The sequence below is a fragment of the Watersipora subatra genome, chromosome 7, assembly GCF_963576615.1.
Source record: "Watersipora subatra chromosome 7, tzWatSuba1.1, whole genome shotgun sequence".
Classification (NCBI taxonomy): domain Eukaryota; kingdom Metazoa; phylum Bryozoa; class Gymnolaemata; order Cheilostomatida; family Watersiporidae; genus Watersipora; species Watersipora subatra.
In genome coordinates this window covers 23,110,156-23,130,179 of record NC_088714.1, presented here as the reverse complement: position 1 = coordinate 23,130,179, position 20,024 = coordinate 23,110,156, and the positions used below count along the sequence as shown (strand labels likewise).

The 20,024-nt window shown below is 32.8% G+C and overlaps 1 protein-coding gene across 1 annotated transcript; it reads left to right on the top strand.

Moving 5' to 3' along the window:
* The first annotated feature begins 518 nt into the window (after window positions 1–518).
* LOC137400561 (receptor-type tyrosine-protein phosphatase epsilon-like) lies at window positions 519–18,391 on the top strand. The gene is made up of 21 exons (XM_068086888.1): window positions 519–613; window positions 941–1,166; window positions 1,350–1,398; window positions 2,306–2,402; window positions 2,927–3,120; window positions 3,196–3,335; window positions 3,590–3,677; window positions 3,835–3,908; window positions 4,317–4,353; window positions 5,344–5,444; window positions 5,958–6,083; window positions 6,311–6,459; window positions 9,513–9,648; window positions 10,176–10,322; window positions 10,418–10,514; window positions 11,125–11,192; window positions 12,147–12,269; window positions 14,080–14,208; window positions 15,802–15,944; window positions 16,431–16,566; window positions 18,317–18,391. Exons 1-21 carry the CDS (start codon window positions 519–521, stop codon window positions 18,389–18,391), a joined length of 2,430 nt encoding a protein of 809 aa, XP_067942989.1.
* The last annotated feature ends 1,633 nt before the right edge of the window (window positions 18,392–20,024 follow it).

The following is a 20,024-nucleotide window of genomic DNA, read 5'->3' as shown; positions in this document are numbered from 1 at the left end:
ATTGTACTAGTGTGACTAATACTGTGAAGTTGCTTTCAACTTGAATATAATCAATTTTACTAAATATTGAGCCATTTTAAACATGCCTTAGCTCCTTTAAAATAAGTTTCACCCTAATTTGGAAATTCTCACTGTATGTGGCTAAATTGATCCTTTTTGTCAATTAATATTGTAGTGCAATGTAAAGAGTTTTATGAAAGAGGATAGTTGCACAAAATTTGTACCATATTTTGTGTGTATGCTTTGTTTATTGCAATGAGTGGGTTAGTAGCCACCCTATTACAATTCACTAGAGTATGTTGATCAAAAGAGTAATTTTGTTCTTGTTCGAAGTTTAGATGTGCCTTTGCAATTCCGTCAAAACTAGTTCACCTTTTGTTGCACATTTTTGATGCTGAGTTCAATAGGTTCTTATTTTCTGTAGTTGGATAGTTATACATTAAAATCTAGTTATTGGCTATCAACAAAATACTTTCAGTCTACATTTTTGACTCATTGCAGTGAAAAATGCAGGAAACATGCAACCAACTATCAATCGACCTCCAAAAAAAGCTAAACTTCCGACTGTGACAATAACCATCAGACCCTTATTGGTAGAAAATGTTGATGTCAGGTAAGAAACGTTTTCTTAACATGCTTGTATTGCTATCATTCCAGTACCGCTAAAATATTTTGTAAAACAAATCTGTTTCAAAATTATGTAAAAACTGCATTGATTTTAGCTAGCACTAAATATGCATTGCTGTAGGAAACACCTTCAGTTTTCAGCTTTCAAAGAACACCTTTAGTTCAACTGGTGTATTTCGTGCATAGAAATCTGACACTGGCCACCTCTTTATCATAGACCTAGAAGTCATAAACATTTATTGATGAACTAAATATAGTACATGCAAAACAAATACTTTGAAAGTTATAAAACTGAAGTGCATATTGTTTGCAGTGAATACCTAGTTATGCTGTCAGAACAGTCTCGAGAAAAAAGATCTTCCACTGAAACTACCTGTCCTCAAGTCTTAGCTAAAAATTGTTATGTTGCTAAAACTATTCCTGCAACTGAAATTGGGAGTGGATACAAGTTTATAGCAGGAGACGGATCCGATGGAAATCCTTCTCTTAATTTTGGGGCAATATATGATGTGTATTTGGCAGTACGAGTTTTTGTGGAGGTAAGTACTTCAAGTTGAAATTTATCTTTAAAGGTTTTAAATCTATTTTAGTCAGTATTTAGCAAATATCAGAGAAGCCTTAGGAAAACTATACTATATGCGTATATAATCAAATCTTTTATTAAAAAACATTTAATTTGAAATTGTTTGAGTTTTAGGACAAAATATGATTTAATATTGCAGGAAGGATATGAACCACTTGTTATGGTCCTTGAACCACAAAGTGTTACTGGTATGTTGAAATACATCTCCTAGAACTCATCCTAGATTATCAACAATTATATTTAACATTAAATTGAATCTAATTATTTGTTACACAAATTTTGGGAAACAACTGACTAACTATTACCTATTACCAGACATTTTACTGGATACAGTTTCAGTGCTCATGAAAAGGTCAGGTTTTTTCCATCGGACATCCTACAACAAATATTTATTTGCAACTTACTTCTGAATTAATCAGCATGGAAAACTAATAGTGCAAAAACCATTTACCTATAAGTACATTAGTTGTACTTTAGGTTCATTTATACAGTGAAGATGAGTAGGAATCAAATTGTAAAGCAAATTTTATCTTTTAGCGCCACTAAATTTGATCTAATTAGTAACATAATGTTAGTTTTACTGGTTGAATTCTACAGCTCAAACAGTAACTCAAGTTTCAACCGGTCATCTAAATAACTATAAAAAATTTACTTGTTTTTAAAACAATACTCACACTTCCTAAATTCTTTAACCAGTTACAGTCTATTTCCAAAGTAAAGATATGTAGCTCGCAGGCTATGTGGAAAGTTTTAGTGACAAATTTGCACAGGTGCTGATAAAAATTAGCAACATTAACGCAAGATATTACTTTTAAAGTCAAATTATTCACAGCCAGTTAAGTAATTAAAAGCCTTCAACACAACAAGTAAGAAGGCTGGTAGGCTACTACTCCAACTAAAAAATTGTTTAACCAAATTGCATAAAGTTATGCCTACGTGCTTTTGAAAGCATTGATATAACAAGCAAATTACCGAAAGCAACATTAAACATTCCTAAAGAAGTTTATTTCCAAAATTAATATTGACAAGACAGAGTCTACCACAATAATACTCATAAGACGTGTTTAATAATCATATGAAGTATTTGCTTTTTAGTGCGATCGGAACAAAATTCAACTGGAACAATTGCTGGAGCCGTAGTTGGCACTTTTGCTCTCCTTGCCATTGGTGGAACAATCTTTTTAATATTGAGGTAAGAACACATTGTAAATAAATAGGCCACTTCAAAATTTTTGTGAGGTTTGTTAAGAAAACTCTAAACAACTTTAATTTGACTTGAATACAAATGCAATGCTGTTAGCAGTCACATATAAAACTACCCAAAAAAGTGACAATTAGGTACAGTACAAAGGGTCATGATTTGATCTTGTTGTAGTCTCTTAGTCAAATCAGTTCAATCTAGGATACTAAAATTACTTTATGAAACTTTTACTCATCTAAGTTTAAACCGTAAAATAATCATTATGCTAATTTTTATATATTGAATGACTCTTAGTTATTAGCTCATGCTATTAGTTGAAACACCCAGATTAGCCATTATAATTTTGCTTATTACCGAGCAAAAATGCATAGATGAGGAATCATTTTTTGAAAAAGTATATTTAACAACCTGATGAAGTATAATCATGGATATACATGTACATAGAAGGTCAAAAGACCAACAAAATTCAGCACTCAACAAAATATTGTAAATTGTGTATTCAACACACTTTATAGGTATAGAAGACATTCTGCAAACCATGATAGGAAGGATTTGAAAAGTTCAACAGAACTTTATTGCCTGGATGAAAGAGAACTTTCACCTTCTGATGAAGTTTCTGCACCTAGTCGAGTACCAAGTCAACCAATAGCATCAGCATCAAATTCCTTACCATGCGCAGCACCAAACCCTGAACCAAGACAAGAACCAGGTAAAAAACTAATTCTCTGAACTCTTCATGCTATTGATTGGTATTTTGCTCTTGACTGATAACATAGTTTTACAGCTGACGGTGAGCAAGCAAATGATGAGATGTTGTATGAAAACCCTACAAGAAGTGAAGATAGGACTAAGACTATTGCTGTTGATGAGCTGGAGTTTCACATCAAAACTAATATTGAACTTATTGAAGAACAGTATAAAGTGGTCAGTTTACAAACCTAGGCTACATGCTAGTATATTTTCTGCTTATGCAATTATAGTGATTGTCCAAAGCTATCTCAACAATAACAATTTTTAACGTTGATTAGTGAAAAACAGGAACCAGTTTTAGCATCAAGTATTTGATCACAGTTTTCATAAGTTTTAACGTTTCTTGGATGTGATTAGCAGTTTTTAGGCTGATAATTCTCAGCATCTCAGGCAAGGAGTATTTGAACATGCAGCTTTAAATATTTTAGGAGCTTCATCAACTGCCCGCTCCTACAATGAATGTGGCTTTAACAACTGAGAACAAAGGAAAGTGTAGATACAAGGGACTGTATCCATGTAAGTATCATATGTTTAGGATGTCATGATAAGTGCAAAAACAGGTCTTCTCCAAACTTCATAATTTGCAACTTAGTTCTAGTAAGTGAAACCTTTTCACATCAAATAAGCAAATCAAACTTAATAGTTTTAAGTAAAGTGTTTTTTATTGTTGTAGCTGATAAATACAGAGTTTGCTTAAAGAGAACAGATCTAAGCAAGTCAGACTTCATAAACGCATCTATTATGAAGGTTAGTTTAAAAAAAAGGTTTATTATAATTGTTACAACACTGTGCTTTTCGATCGTCTTTCAAGCTTTCTCTTATTGCAAAGCACTTGTATTCAGTGCTTTTGTATTTGAGGCTTTTGCATGCCTCTATAAAACAAAATTTTATTTTACTCTTGGCTGAGCATGTAAATAATATAAAACAGAGTGTGATATCATAAAAAAACATTTTGCTATCACACCAGCAAGAACAGTTTCTGGTTTCAGTTTTTCAAGTTGTTTGTAAGTTTAGCTTGCTTCATATTACATTTTTGGCAATGATATGTTATAATAAGTGTATATATATGAATGCTGATTTGTAATATTGAAAATTTGACAACTCAGTCATTTGGTTGGTTTTTGCAAGTTATTGATAAATATTAACATGTTGTAGGGCTATGGCAGAGAGGCACAGTACATTGCTGCTCAAGGTATTTAGCACCAGGGCTATATTTTATATTATATTGGTGACTCAATGCTATGATGAAACATACAACCTCATTGTAAGGTTTCTCTTAAAATAGAGAAACTTAACAACTAATTCAATATCAAATTGCAAGTAGATCAATGTAAGACATTCCATGTTGGTACATATGCTAATGCTAACACTGTGGACTTAGAGTTATCATCAAGCTGACACTTTCAAGTAGATTTCTGACAGAAGTTTGGGTAGAGCTGATGCAATATCAGACTTGTCAAAATAACTTTTTTGATACAAATAAAAAGTCAGTAACTTAATATAGATCATTTTCTTCTTCCTTACATGAAAGTATTCATTAACTGTAGGCGAATAATTTGCATATTCATTAGAGTTTTTAAAAAAATGCAAAAGAGCATGATGCACTGTTGCTCACAAAAAAGACTTAGTTACATATTCTAGTACTAATTAAGTAGTTTACAGCAACAACTATAACCATTCTGGCTTTGAGTGATGTGTCTGCTAAAGCTAGCACAAGACACCTACATTTAGGTAACCGTGTCACCTATTTCAAGATTTATAAGAATTGACAAACTAGTTTTTTTAATGTGCATTCACTCGTGTCTAAGTATTTGCATCACTACATTATACATTCAGCTATACATTCAAACTTTCTATTACTCTTAACCTTTCTAAGACTACATAGAAAAGTGCATGTTTTATTTTAGTATGTTCTTATTAGTTGCAAAAAGCCTGTCTTCAATCTTCAACATTGTATTTATATAATTCTATAACTTTAGCTGGGGCGGTTTTCAAAGCTCAAAGAACCTTCAAACTATTAATAATACAACACCAAATAGGATGCGGACATTACTATTAAGAAGTTAGCAATGTCTGAAGATATACTTTGGCATTAAATTTAAAACATAGATAGAAAGGTAGTGCACCTACTCTATACTGAATGTAAATTGTTTTTTTTTATCATTTTTTCTACCATTTCTAGGACCATTTACTGACGCTGTCGTTGAGGATTTCTGGCTAATGATATGGCAGCAGCAACCAAGTGCTATCGTCATGGTTACTCGGGCAATTGAACAAACAAAGGTTCAAGAGTTTGCAGTTTATTTTAATCTTTAGAACAATATTTATGGTGGAGGTTTTGGAAACAAGACAAGGTTCTAATCTATTCAGATGTGCAGAGACTACTTACAATGAGTGTTGCAGAATGTCAATTCATTGTTTTTACATCAGTGATCAGAATGAAAAAGTACATCAATACTTGAGCGAGTGATATGATGAACTAATTGTAAGTGTTAGAACACCAACATAGGCTGTTTCAACCAAAAAAACGTTATATACCGATGGCAAATAATTTTCAGCTAACCTAACAGCTTGTAATTAACAAAATGTTTTCAGGACTGCTAGGCAGTTTGCTTTTGTTTCTAATAATAGCATAAATAAATAGTCTTGCCACTATCTTATGGACTCACTCATTTCGTGTAGAAATATTCCGTAGACGGGCAAATTTTATAGATGTTTATGCTTCTAATTGCTGCTATGGTGCTCATTTGTATGCTTTCAAGTCATACGTCAACTGTAAAATGTTAATGATTGTAGATGAAATGCAAACAGTATTGGCCACTGAGTAAAGGACATGTCAAAGTCTTTGGAGATTTTCAAGTCGAACTAAAATCGAGTGAGACCTACTCAGACTTCTCTACGAACCAACTACAAGTTACTTTGGTTAGTAGGTTTGAGTAACTCTTAAGAAGTTAGGTATGCGGGTGCATTCTTTTTAATAAGATTGTTAGCAAAAATTGGAATAGAGAATGAAACACATTGGTGAATTTAAAGTAAATATCATACAGAATGACTTACTTTTTAATCACTTCAATTTAGTGAATTTTTATAGGAATTAATATCATGGTTATTGCCCACAACTCAAACAATATTTATTCTTACTTTTTCAGAATGGCAAGTCAAGAGTCATCCCGCATTTCAACTACCTAACTTGGCCAGATCACGGAGTTCCAGACATTGAAGTTTTTGTGTCCTTCCATCGACTAGTGACAACTACTATCAGTCATAGAAGTGATCGGCCTCTTCTTGTTCACTGCAGGTCTGACACAGATGTTACTCTGATATCTCATATCAACTCGTGCACATACATGTGTTTAGTTCTTTGGCTTAGTTATGAATAAGAATTTAAAATCATTGTCATTATAACTAACAAAATGTTGAAGTCTTTTTTTCTCGCATCTCATATATACAAGGTAATTCTTATTCACATGCAGACAAGCATTTCAACATGCTAACTTTTTTATAAATAAAGTATTTGTAAAGGTTCTCATTGGACAGTCCACCAATGTAATTAAATGAGAACAATTAAACTTTTGGTTTCTCGTCAGCGCTATAAGTTAATTTATTCCATGCTGACTCAAGAATATTTTTACGACTGATAGATTTACTATTTTATGTTTTAGCTCAGCAGGGAGCATTTTATTCAAAAAACATTGAAATTGACTTTAGCGACTTTCTGAATTTTTGTTTTGTTTTCTCAGTACGCTTTATTTGTATCATAACCAAATTTTCAATTACATTAATCCTAGCAAAAAAGATATACATGTAATTTAGCTATTTTTTGCTATTTATTTCACATTTACATTTAAACACTTTTACCGCTGTTTTATTTTGTTTCTTAATTTATTTGACCCACACAAAACATTTTTTTCACAATATGAACTTTGAAAGTTACAGTTGTTTGACAAAGTTTGAAAACCTTTACAGTTATTTTACTTGTTTTCTTAATTTATTTTAACTGAATAAGACAGTTTTCTTATGATACAAAATTAAAAGTTTGAATGGTAGCTGTTGGTGTATGTTAAATCAAAATACTTTTGTTTGTAAAGACTAGTGTTACCTGGGTGACACCGAGCATTTAGCAAGTATTTAGGTAAATTTATACATGTATATATATTTATATATTCAAAGTTAGTCTGATTTTAGTGACTTCATGTATAAACGGCTTCATTTAAATAGAAAGCTTTACTGTAAACCATACAAAACAATTTTGTAGTGCAACAAATTATAGTCGCCCAATAACTTGTTTTATATATAAATATAAATATATATAACAATATATATATGTATATAGATATATATAATTATAATAAATCTTATTTTAACAATTATATATATATACATATATTTTTTTCTGTATATTTATTAAACAAATTATAGATTGTACATACAAGTCAACTAGTATTTATAGCAGAAAAAGGTCTCTTCACCTCGGTTAACCCATATTGGTGGTAGTTTCTGCTTCAACTCAGGTCTCCTACCAGAAACCTGGAAGCTTGAGCACTAGCCTCAAGTTCTTAGCTGTTCCCAAAGGCACACTTATCTGCAACTTACTTGAGTTTATTGCTGCCGGCATCTGGTGCTAGCAAAATTTTATGCGAAGGTGTTATTGCGCCCAGTGCGTCAATGACTACTGGAATTACAGTTGTTCCTTCATCCCAGCATTTTTCAATCTCTTCTCCAATATAAAGACGTTTCTTCACTTCTTCTTTACTGGCTACATTGTAGTCATTGGGTACTGCTATACATATTATAGTAGCCCTCTTGTTCTCTTTGTTCATCACCACTATATCTGGTTGGTTTGCTAGGACATGCTTGTCAGTCCAAATGTAGAAATCTTAGAAAATTTTAGAACTGTCATTCTCATTGATCTTACCGGGAGCTTCCCAACAGTCTTGTGGTTTATTGAGGGTATACTCATCACATAGGCCTTTGTACGCAACAACTGCAAGATGATTATGCCGTTCAGTGTATGCCTTTCTTGCTAGCTGCTTGCATCCAATAATGATGTGTTGGATGGGCTCAGATGCATCTTTTCACAGTCTGCATCTACATTAGGATCGTTTCTAGTGTGATATATCTTCGTTTAAATTTGCTTTGTTGGGAGCACTTGCTATTAGGCTGCCATGAATAGCGACTCTGTATTTGTCGTTAGATTCCCTTTGTTTAGTTGTATACAGTATGTCTGGTGAAGATTGCCAACCTTAGATATTTGTCAGTGGTAAGCACCATGAAGCAGTTTCATGTGCCAGTCAAGTTCCTCATCATCACTGCAAAGGTCAATTGTCAGAGCGGCTGATTGAATATCAGCTAGCAACTCATCTGTGGTGGCATTGGAGGCTAGATAGGTTTTAATGCTTTGTTTTTCCTCTTTCACTGTCTGTTGCACACTTTTGAGTACCCTACCTCATATTTCCTATCGAGATACAATCTAGTAGTATCAGATTTTAGGTGCAGTGCTCCATGAATTATAAGCAGTTTGCGAGTTGCTATAATATATGTATCCTTAATGGCCTATTCAGTCCACTTATATATAGATGTATATATAGCTATATATATATATATATAGATATATATATAGATATATATACATATACATATATATACATATATATATATATATATATATATATATATAGATATATATATATATATATAGATATATATAGATATATATATATAGGTATATATATAGATATAGATATAAAGATATATAGATATATAGATATAGATATATAGATATATATATATAGATATATATAAGTAGACTGAATAAGCCATCAAGGAAACATATATTATAGCAACTCGCAAACTGCTTATAATTCATGGAGCACTGTAGATTGAGGTTATTTTCATTTTCTATCAGTTTGAGGTTATTTTCTACCAAATAAAGGCCTCCTGATTGGTATATACTTTTAATTAGCTATTTCATGTAGAAATTATATCTGATCTAGCTATCTTCTACCAATATTGCTTTTCTGAGCACTTTTTAGCAAATAAACACAGTTCTTCACTCATTGCACACCGAACACCTGTAATTAAAGGGAAAACATGAACATATTTTTGTCTTTCTTTTCAAAATCTTTTGATTTCTCGCAAGTATTATCTGTAAAATGATGCGACCTGCACTAGTCATTCAACTATTCAACACTGACACTGTGCAAAAGCTGTGTTATTTTTTATCGAACAAGGGTAATTTGAATTTAAAACACTTATTCCACCTCTCATTTACTTTATTTCACTTATATTCTAAATATCTTGAGCAGCAGGCATTCTCACTTAAGTTTTAAACTTGCGATATTAACATTACAGTGCAGGAGTAGGGAGATCTGGTACTTACATTGCCCTGGACTATCTGATTGACCAAGCTAAAGCTGAAGGTGTTGTTAACATGTTTGAGTGTGTGAAAATGATGAGAGAGAGAAGACCATGCATGATACAGACTGTGGTAAGTGAACAACACTAAGTTTTAGCTGTTTACTTCTGGACAAAATAAATTTTATAAAATGTCAAAAATGATTGCTAATTTGCCAAAAGAGGGTGCATTTGGCATGTGAGCAGTAAGTTAAATTTTTATTTTCAGTAAAAAATGATTACCCATAATTTTAGATGTGTTGTGTTTCAAGTTAAAAGTTTGAAGTTTCAATTTACCAAAACTTAATAACAAACTTGGTTTATTAGTACTGAAACAAGTTATCCTTCTTTTAACTCCTCTGTCTTTACTAATAAAGTTAAGTTGTGTATTTAGCTTTTTGAAACTGACACGTTAAAACCGAATTTGGTTGAGATTCAAATCTTACTTTTAAAGCAGTCTGGGGTTTTGGGTAGATCTCAAAGTATGCATGTTTGAAGGTTACCAATTAACTGGAGCAAATAAAAGATTAGACCAAACTTAACATTATTAATTTTTTTGTTTTATTCAACTAAGCAAAGATGAAAAACAAACTGATTGAAAGTTGAAAATATTGGTTTCAGGAACAGTATGTGCTGCTACACCAAGCTCTCTATGAGTCACTAGCAACTGAGAAATTCATCTGTCAGCCTTATGACCTGGAAGCAAAGATTCAGTCACACCTGCTGCAGGATGATGAAAACAAAGATGTTATATCTTTAGAGTTTGAGGTATGTCAACTGCTAGTCTTAAGTCAGTTATTTTGTGCAAACCAACGTAGCACTTCCTAAATGGTCACGCATATATATTAGTTTTCCACTTTTAGCACGCGATGAAAAGAACAGCTTCCCATTGCTTGAGCTATGACACTGCAAAGCTTCCAATAAATCAAGATAAAAGCAGATTCTCTGAGATACTTCCACGTAAGTTTCTTTATTCTAAAATACTACCACATCGTCATCAACATTCCAAAAGGTAAATATTGAAAGAATCTTGTAATGGTCACAGATCATTATACTTCCTTTCTAGTTTTGTGAATTTTTGGGATCTCATTTTGACCTAATAGCTTTCTTTTGCCTATGGATCACATGAGACTTGATAAACCTTAAGCTAGGAGTGAGTCAATAAATTGAAGATTTTTAGTAGGATAAAAACGTAGAAGTGAGGCATATAATTTTACATTAATATTGTATATGCTATTAATTCAATTTATGCTTCAAGACCCCTATGACCTCAGATTATACCTGTCATCACACCTTGATTTTTCCTGTATTTGTTGAAGATGTAATTAGCATAATTGGATTTTCTGGTGTGAATTGTCAATCAACTGACTAATGATACTGCAAGACACTGTTTAAATTTTAATGGGATAAATTACACAAATCTGAAAACTATTTTTGATATATTTCTTATGCTACAAGTCGAAACCAAATATACTAGCACTCAGCTGCACAAAAGGAATGCTAGTTATTTCTGATATTTTTCATTTCAAAGCAATAGTGCAGACTAGAATTTACATTGTATATTTTATAGCTGACTCATCCATGCCATATCTGAAGAACTACTCCAAAGGAAATTTTGTAAACGCAGTACTTGTTGATGTAAGTAGAAGTGTTGCTATCTTATTAACTACTGGTGCCACTTTAGTTGATAGTTACTGAGTTATATAATTCTGATGGTTGGGTAGTGCATTGAGATCTTGATTTTTATTGTAGGCCCTACGCGTTTCCCATAGAATATTGCTAGACCGCCCACACTTGTCTGAAAATACTTAAACACATAAGTTTTTCTAGTATATTCAAGCTGTACATACATGTGTACCATTATCAATTTTTTGTAAAAAATGCTTTTGTCTATCATTAGCGGTCATATTTGTAAACAGCTTTTGCAAACATATTTTGTGTGAAGATGATTTTGTTCACTCATAGCAGAGGCTAAAGCTTAAGTGAATCTTTAGCATAATGCATAAAAAACAGTATACACAGTCTACATAACATGCTAGCTAGATAACTACCTGTATATATAATACTGTAGCTAGCGTGAGCATGCACATATCTGTGCATCCAACTCATGCGCATACTTTTGTAAGCACATGTGGTTAGATGGGTATGCTATGTTAGAAATTTATTCAACTCTGTTACTTACAAAGCTATAGTAGGTAGATCACCAAATATTTGAAACACAATTGAAAATATCGCACCATCAAGTTTCTAGAGGTTATCAATTATACGTTATTTTCGTTAACATAAATCAAATCACACCGATTGACAATCTTTATTCAACTGTGGTAAACAACTAATAAAAAACAGACACAAATCATCCTATAGCCATTCCCTATTTCTATCGGTTGTGATATAAATTGAGTAAACAATACCGTTTGCAACATGCCACTAGAAAACTCGGTAATATAGAGTTACATATGCAAATAGCAGAATCAACAAGAAGTTTGGCTATGCCGGCTTTAAAAAAGTTTCTCAAAATTTTAGTCATATTTAATTGCATCTATGTATCTAATTTATTTGTTTTTATATCTGAAGACGCTTTTAATTTTGTAGGGTTACAAAGAGAAGAAACAATGGATAGCCACTCAACTGCCACTATCTATCACCACTCCTGATTTTTGGCAGCTAATACTAGAGCTGGAAATCTCGGCTATTGTTCAGCTAGAGACAAGTCCGGTAAGGGATTACTAACCTGAGTGAAGTTCTGTTAAATTCAATTTATTATTGGCATATAACAACAAATATATTGAAGAAAGGTATGCATGAAACAGGTTATAAAAAAGACAGTCTAAAAATGGATTTATGACTTAGTCCATTACCATTTCATTTTTTATTTTCCGTTTATGGATAAGACTCATAAAAATTCAATAGTGATATAGGAAAAGCGAGGTAATTGACTAGTCAGACAACTTTTTTCAGTTTTCATTTCATGTGTATAGATTATGACAATGGTTTTCAAAAAAGCTATAATATTCTCATTTCTTTATTTGAAATAGTATTACTTTTGGCTTTTCTTTAAAATCATCATTGTTATAGAAAGTCCTTACATGCTCATAGGTAAATTATCTCTATAATCCCAACAGACTAGAATAAATGATGAGATGCAACAAGAGATAGATACATTTTTAGTAAGCTTATATAATTGTGGTTTGGTGGCTTCACAGTTTTTAATAAACCAACAAGCTATGTATCAAAGTGTTTTACTATTGCTATATTTTAGTGTAACGTAAATTTCTGTAGAATTAATGGTTGCTGCTCAAGTTAATCCTATTGTAATATGAACCGGTTTAAAATTTAACGCAGTTGCTCTCTGGCAAACAACGAGGAACATAAAATAAATAATATGCTTATATTGGCATCAATAAGGAAAAGCAGCAATAAAAACTATTTATTTGTTGCTTATTATGCTGAATAGGCAAGAGATCAGGCGTTTTGCCTAGTTTATTGCTTTATGAAATAACTTTATTACATCAGTGGTGAGCCTAACTTTATTATTCTATTTATGTGAAAGGTTCTGAAGATTTCAATTGTGGTAAAAAGTTTTATCTAACAGTTATTTTAAATAAATAAATTTATAGTATTAAAATATTTTGAGTTGCTTTAATAAAACCATGTTTTAAAGAGTCTGGTATTAGTAAACTAGGAACATAAAAATTAAATATGAGTCCAAATAGCTAGGAGTTCTTTGTTTTTCTGTAGTTTAAAGGTTGCTTTAAATACCTAAACAGTTTTGTGTTTAATCAGGGTACATTCACAATTTCACTTTGGTCCCATTGTCTGCTTGCAAATTTCTGATGCTCTGCACTTAAAATGCTGACAAAATTAGTGTTTATGTGTAATCAGTGGCAATTAAAGCATCATAATTAGTCATTTTATTGATCATAAATAGCCAGCAACAGAGTTTTGCTTATTCATTGAAATAAAAAATGTTATTCTGAAATTTTACTTCATTGGCAATCTAGAACATATCTCATCTAATGGTCTTACTCCCATGAAAAAAAATTAAAAAATAGGTGAGTAATGATTCACCACTTTAACTTGTTCCAACTGCTAGAATTGTTTTTTGCTTTTTGGTCACATACATATGCAAGAAAACAACTATTAGTTGCAGGCTTTTGATGTCGCATACCTAGTGCATACTTTTGAGAAAAAAAGGAAAGTTTCTACAAGTTTAGTTTTGTTTTATTATGAATAATATAAGAATGAGGCAGCAATGAGTGATATGGCATTTTGATTAGAGGATTTTCTATGAGTTGCATCAGTACCAGCATTCACTAAACACAAGATAAACTTAGCGTAAACCTGCATGTACAGTGGCTCTGTGGAAAAGATGTAAACATACTAAAATATTTCAGCTTGTAATTTCGAATATAAATTATAAAAATTCTTTTTGTCAGGTATTCAAAATTTTATTAAAGCAATGTTTGAACTCCACTCATTATACTCGAGTTAAATATTAAGCGACTCTTACATACTATTATTTCAGAATGCATTTTATCCAATGAAAGATGAGACAGCAATAGAAGTGGAGCCATTCTTGATTAAAAGATTCACTTCGGCTGACAGGGAAGGAGTCAAAGTTATCAAGGTTTCTTTTGAAAAGGAAGGACTTGAAGTATGTACTCATTGAGCATAGCAAACACTTCACATTTGATGCTTCTGCTGTCAGACATACCCCTGTACTATTATATTTTTGTGAAGGTTCTGTGTTTATTCTTTATATATTCTGCTCTTCAGAAAAAATCTCTTACTTAGTAGAATACTGTAAGAGTATGACTTGTAGAGTGGTTTTTAATATTTATAAGATTGGGCGTGCTTTTGAGTTCTCCATGCTTATAGTGTAAGTATGTGGCATCTGACTTCCTTTGAGGTAGCACTTACAACAGTAAAAGATTTACAGTAGCATTTGCCTTTAATAAGGTGTATAAGTATTTCTTACAACCGAAAAAGTTAAAATTTGTTGACAGGAAATAAATGAAGACAGATCCATGCGCCAATATAAGCAGTTGCCACAACTATTAATAAATGATTTATAGGCTAGAGTTACCTAGTTTTAGTCATGTAATCAACTAAATTGTACATTGCTTGTTGTGTAGAATAAAACATTAAAAAACAGCATTTGTTAGTTTAAAAACGACGCTCTATTACTTAAAACCATTTACAGATAATAGGACTAAAAACTTTAATGCATCACTAAGCTTCTAAAGAAAAACTAAACAAATGAGTATTGGTAGTAGACATTAATTTGGAACTTATTTAAATTTTTCAATTATGTGCTTATTTCTTTTTTATTGCAGCCAGAATTTCAATTAAATTAAAAAAGAAAGAAACTAGTGCAAGCCTAGTTTGGATTCTTTTTTGTTAGAAACTAAAAAATGATTTGAAAATAGCAACAACAGTTTATTAAATATTTTGTCGATGAGAAAATATGACGTGCAGTAAGAGAGTACGTTTCTGGTCAAAATTAATTGTAGATAACTGTGTATCCAAAACTATAAAAAGTATATATTTTTAAACTACTTTATATACTTTAATTATTCATTTTTAATAGTATCACTTTTGGCAGTATTCAAGAAACATTAAACCCTTATACCCTTATACCCACTACAAGTGCCAAAAGAGAGCTATTAGAATATGGCATAGATTTAAAATAGTAGTAGGCCTACTGACTATATAATTCCTAACCAAGCTGAAAGTCTATTGCTGCATAAATGATAAGTAAGATGATTTTACCAAAATCTTTCTAAATACCAGCAATGTTAGGATTTGTTTTAGATGCGTGAATAGACTCCGCGATATTACAAAAACCCATTTTGAAAGAGTTAACAGCGCAATGCTCAACAAATTAAACTAGAACCGCTTAAAACGAATATTAAAAAACTATTGAATTATTTATTGTCGGCTATTATTATTTCCAAGAATTAATCTATCAATCATGATCGTAAGTACATATCATGATTTAAATTGTATTTATGTTCATAATTTTTGCTTTTCTGAATGTTAAATCAATACCAAGTTGTTTTACAAATAAAAGCAACAGAGTTTGAGAAATTTTTACTAAAACTAGCCTATATAACCTAGTATGATTGAATTTTAAAAATATTAGTTTTGCAAACTGCATACATAATGCCACACAGTAACATGATTAATACTATCAAACTATTAGATGCTTATGTTCAGTAACTTTAATTATTATCATGGGTTTCAGGATGCCAAGAATGTTCAAGTGATTGTTCTGAAGAACTGGACATCTGAGACAGTACCAACTACCGATATGATTCTTTCTCTACAGAGAGAAGTTGAAACTGCTCAACAGAAAGTGCCCAATGGGAAAATCTGTGTGACTTGCTTGTAAGAGAGTAACTAGTCTTTTTCAAACTTTTTTGAAGTAAGCAAATCAATTGTCACACAAAGTTATAAAAAAGTTTATTAATGCCTGATGATTTTATGATTCAGGTGAAACAAAATTTTGAAAAATAGCATCGACCAGATATTATGCAACGTGGTGATAATAAGGAAATCACACTCAGCTGGCTCTATGTCAATAGTGCAAAAACTGTTGTACCATAATTTCCTGATAAAATATTTAAACTTGTTTTTAAAAAATAAACTGTTACTTGACATTTATTTTCTCTCAGACAAGTGGCAAAACCCACCATTAAAATACTTTGAAATGCACTTGTACAGAGTTTGCTAGTCATTGCTTTATTTTTTCTTGACCATCCATCACAAACAGTAAACCATGTTCAATTTCTACTAAACCAGCCAACCACTCCTACATTGCTACCAATAGTATAAAACTTTGATAAGTCTGTCTAATGAAATTCCATTACTTAGGGATGGAAGTACAAAATGTGGGATATTTATCTGTGCCTACAACGTCATAGAAAAGCTTAAGACAGAGCAGATGGTTGATGTTTACTACTCTACTATTATGGCAAAACTGAGGAGACCACAGTTCATCCCCACTATGGTGAGCTTGATGTGCATTCCTGTTTGTCACTTGACTATGTATCTGGAATAGTATTAAATGATAGCTACAGTTTGTGCTTCTAAGCATAAGCTTTAATCTGTAGAGAATACTGGTATTTGGTTAAATTGTGTTAGTTTGTGATAGGTATGTTTGCTGAACAACAAATTCGCCTAAATATTTATACTGTATGTACACCAACTATGCATCTACATGTGTCTGTTTGTTTTTCTTTATTGTTATCTGGCAGCAAATAGCAAGAAATTAACTTACAGGCTTGCAAGGCTACATATTTTTATTGCGATAAAATTATGCAATTTTGTTTTATATCTATGATTTCGATGTTGAAAGAGCATAAAAACAATTATTGTGGCAAAACCCGTTTATGCAAGCTATAAGCTGTGACATGAAGTATTTTTCCAACAAATGCAAAGCAAGGATCTATAGTGTGAAAGGCTACCAGTTAACCAATCTATTGAACTTTCTTAACTTAAATGCCGCGCTACAACCTTTGGTTGTGCAAAATGATAGATGATACAATGCAACTTTGAAACTGATTTCAGAAATATATATGTAATAAAAGTCTGTGCCATATTTATAGGCTTTAAAGTAAATTGAGACTATTTTAGTAGAACTGCATCAATCGATCGATGTGCATCTGTGTATGCGTGTGCGCGTGTGCATGTACATATGTGTGTGCATGTATGTATGTGTGCATGTACACGCTTGTATGTTTGTAGATGTGTATGTGTGTGCTTCCATGTGTGTGAATGTGTGTGGGTGAGTGTCGTGTGTGCGTGTGTGTGCGTGCGTGCGTGCGTGTGTGTGTGTGTGTGCATGTGTTCATGTGTAAGTGTGTGCTCATGCGTGTGTGTGCGGGTGTGTGTGCGCGTGTGTGTGCACATGGGTGTATGTGGGTGTGTCTGTGGGTGTGTGTATGTGTGTGTGTGTGCGTGTGTGCGTATGCGCGTGTGTGTGTGTGCATGTGCACGTTTGTATGTTTGTGTTTGTGGATGTGTATCTTTGTGCTTCCGCGTGTGTACGTGTGTTGGTGGGTTTGGTGTGTGTGCATGCATGCATGCGTGTGTGTGTGTGTGCATGTGTACGTGTGTGCATGTGTATGTGTGTGCATGCGTGTGTGTGCATGTGTACACGCGTGTGTTTGTGCGCGTGTTTGTACGCATGTGTGTGCGCGTGTTTGTACACATGTGTGTGTGCGTGCATGTGTGCATGTGGACATGCATGCTTATGTGTGTGAATTCCAATTAAATAGAAAATAAAGTTTTAATCGGTCAAAAGTTAGCTGTTCTCAAGAGTCATTTGTGTGAAACCTTTTACCGAGTACTCCTCGTTTATAAAAATATTTTCGAGCACAAAGTGTTCAGATAAAATAGTTACAAACTGCAGTTTTCTTATAATTATTTAGCAATACTGCAGTTTTTGGTCCAAATTGAGCAGAAATTGTGATTTTTCAACCAATTTTCAAGCTATAAAGTATTGATAATTGTGCTATTCTAGCAAAAAACACAACAAATTGTGCTAATCACCACACAAAGTGCAAGGTGCTACCCACAATGTAAGAATATTTTGGTACTTCTAGGTACCCTTTAAAGCATATCTTGTTTTTTTCTACCCACCATTGTATTGATTGGTGGAAAATTTTAGAGGCTCTCTTATAAGCTTAGCTCTAAACGTTGCTTGCCTGATATGACTATTCCTTAGTTTGGTACCACATATTTGCATGTCTTTTTAGGAGCAGTACATCTTCTTGTACCAAGTTTTAAAGGACTACATGGATGCTTTTGGGGAGTATGCAAACTTCACATAATCCTTCAAAGTTATCTCGGCTGCACTTCGTTGAACTGAATATACAACTAACTTTTCTACTAATACTAGCTTGTGTACTTTTAGTTTATACCAGTGATTGAAGAAAGGAACATTTGTGTGTTTGTCTTTACTAAATGCTCAATATTTTTATATTTTATACATTTAGTGAACTATACTTGATTTTTTCCAGACTTGAGCTCATTATCAAAATCAAGTTAACACAAACAGCTATTTTTGCTAGTGTGGCATATTTCAAACAATATAATAAGTTTCCCTGTGTGAACTGTTACTGTATGAATGCATTTATGTTAAAACAAAACTATTGACACCCAAAGAACAATATGCAGAGCTTATTCTGCCCAAGTTTTTAAAGCTTAGTGGTAAAAGTACTTTATTTCATAAATTGTTGAGTGCCCCTATCCTTTTGAGTTGAAAGAAACTCCGAAATGCTTCACCCAGTCTTTGGTACAGTGGAAAAGTAGTTTTTACAGTGCTTACCTTTCACTTGAAATTTTTCAAGGATGTGGCTGATTAGCTCTTTTTCTCACAATCCTTGCAAAATTTATCAATATTAGTGGCAGATGGTATAGCTTTTACATTTAATAAACTATCACAATTCATATTAGATTATGAAATGTTACCACCGCCGAGTTCTTTCTGAGATTGCTGGAGGGAACAGATACAATTGCCTGAGTAGCATGCAACAGCAATAAGGAGTGCACAGTTTTGTTTTGTAAACGTTTATTTCTGATTAGGCACATTTTCTAATTATCTTAGTAGTTACATGTATAAATAAGGCAACTCCAGTCAGCTCCAGTCAGTTTTATTAACATTAGGTGCTAGATAGCAATTCTAGAATAATAAAAACCAGAAGACGACATTTTGAAGAATGGTGTAAAAGATCTGCTGTGTTATTTTACTTTTCAACTTAAAATCACTCATTAGTTCTAGTACTATAATGATATATCATTCATAAATATAAAATAGAGTTTGCAAAATTGTTCAAAATGCAAATCGATTGCTCTCGATGCTTTACTATTTTTACGTTTGACCTGTTTTATATGCAGCAGGTCCCACCACGTAAAAGCCGAAGCCTGGCAGTCTTTTTGAGGCCGGCATCTAGTTGCAGACTGACCGATTGCTACTAGATGACATTTGGTTGTAAAAGTGACTGTATGAATGGTGGAGGTTTTTCCCAGGCTGGATGGCACCCAGTGGGTCACTCTTTTGGTCAGTCGTTCATCTTTTCTCTTGTTCGAGTAGAGCTGAGCCATTTCTATTGGTTCTACAGGCCTTAGCTATTTTCCTATTAGCAGGGTAAGGCTGCAACCAAGCTGTGTTTTGTTGGTCGGTCAAAATAATGGTCAGCCAGCTTGAACCACTCTTTTCACTAGAGGTGGTGAATGCTCTAATATACTTGCAGGAGTCTTAGAAAATAGTTGTAGAGGGATAGCTTCTCTTGTCTGGTAAAGCCGAGCTGTGTCTCTCTCTTTTTCTCATATTCTGTCTCTCTCTCTCAGTGGCCTTTCCACCAAGTGAGTAAGGCTGTGGCCAATTGGTGTTTTTGGTAATTGCAGTCAGCTGATTTTTGCAACAATATAACGATAACATGTACCAATGGTAAATTATTTTTA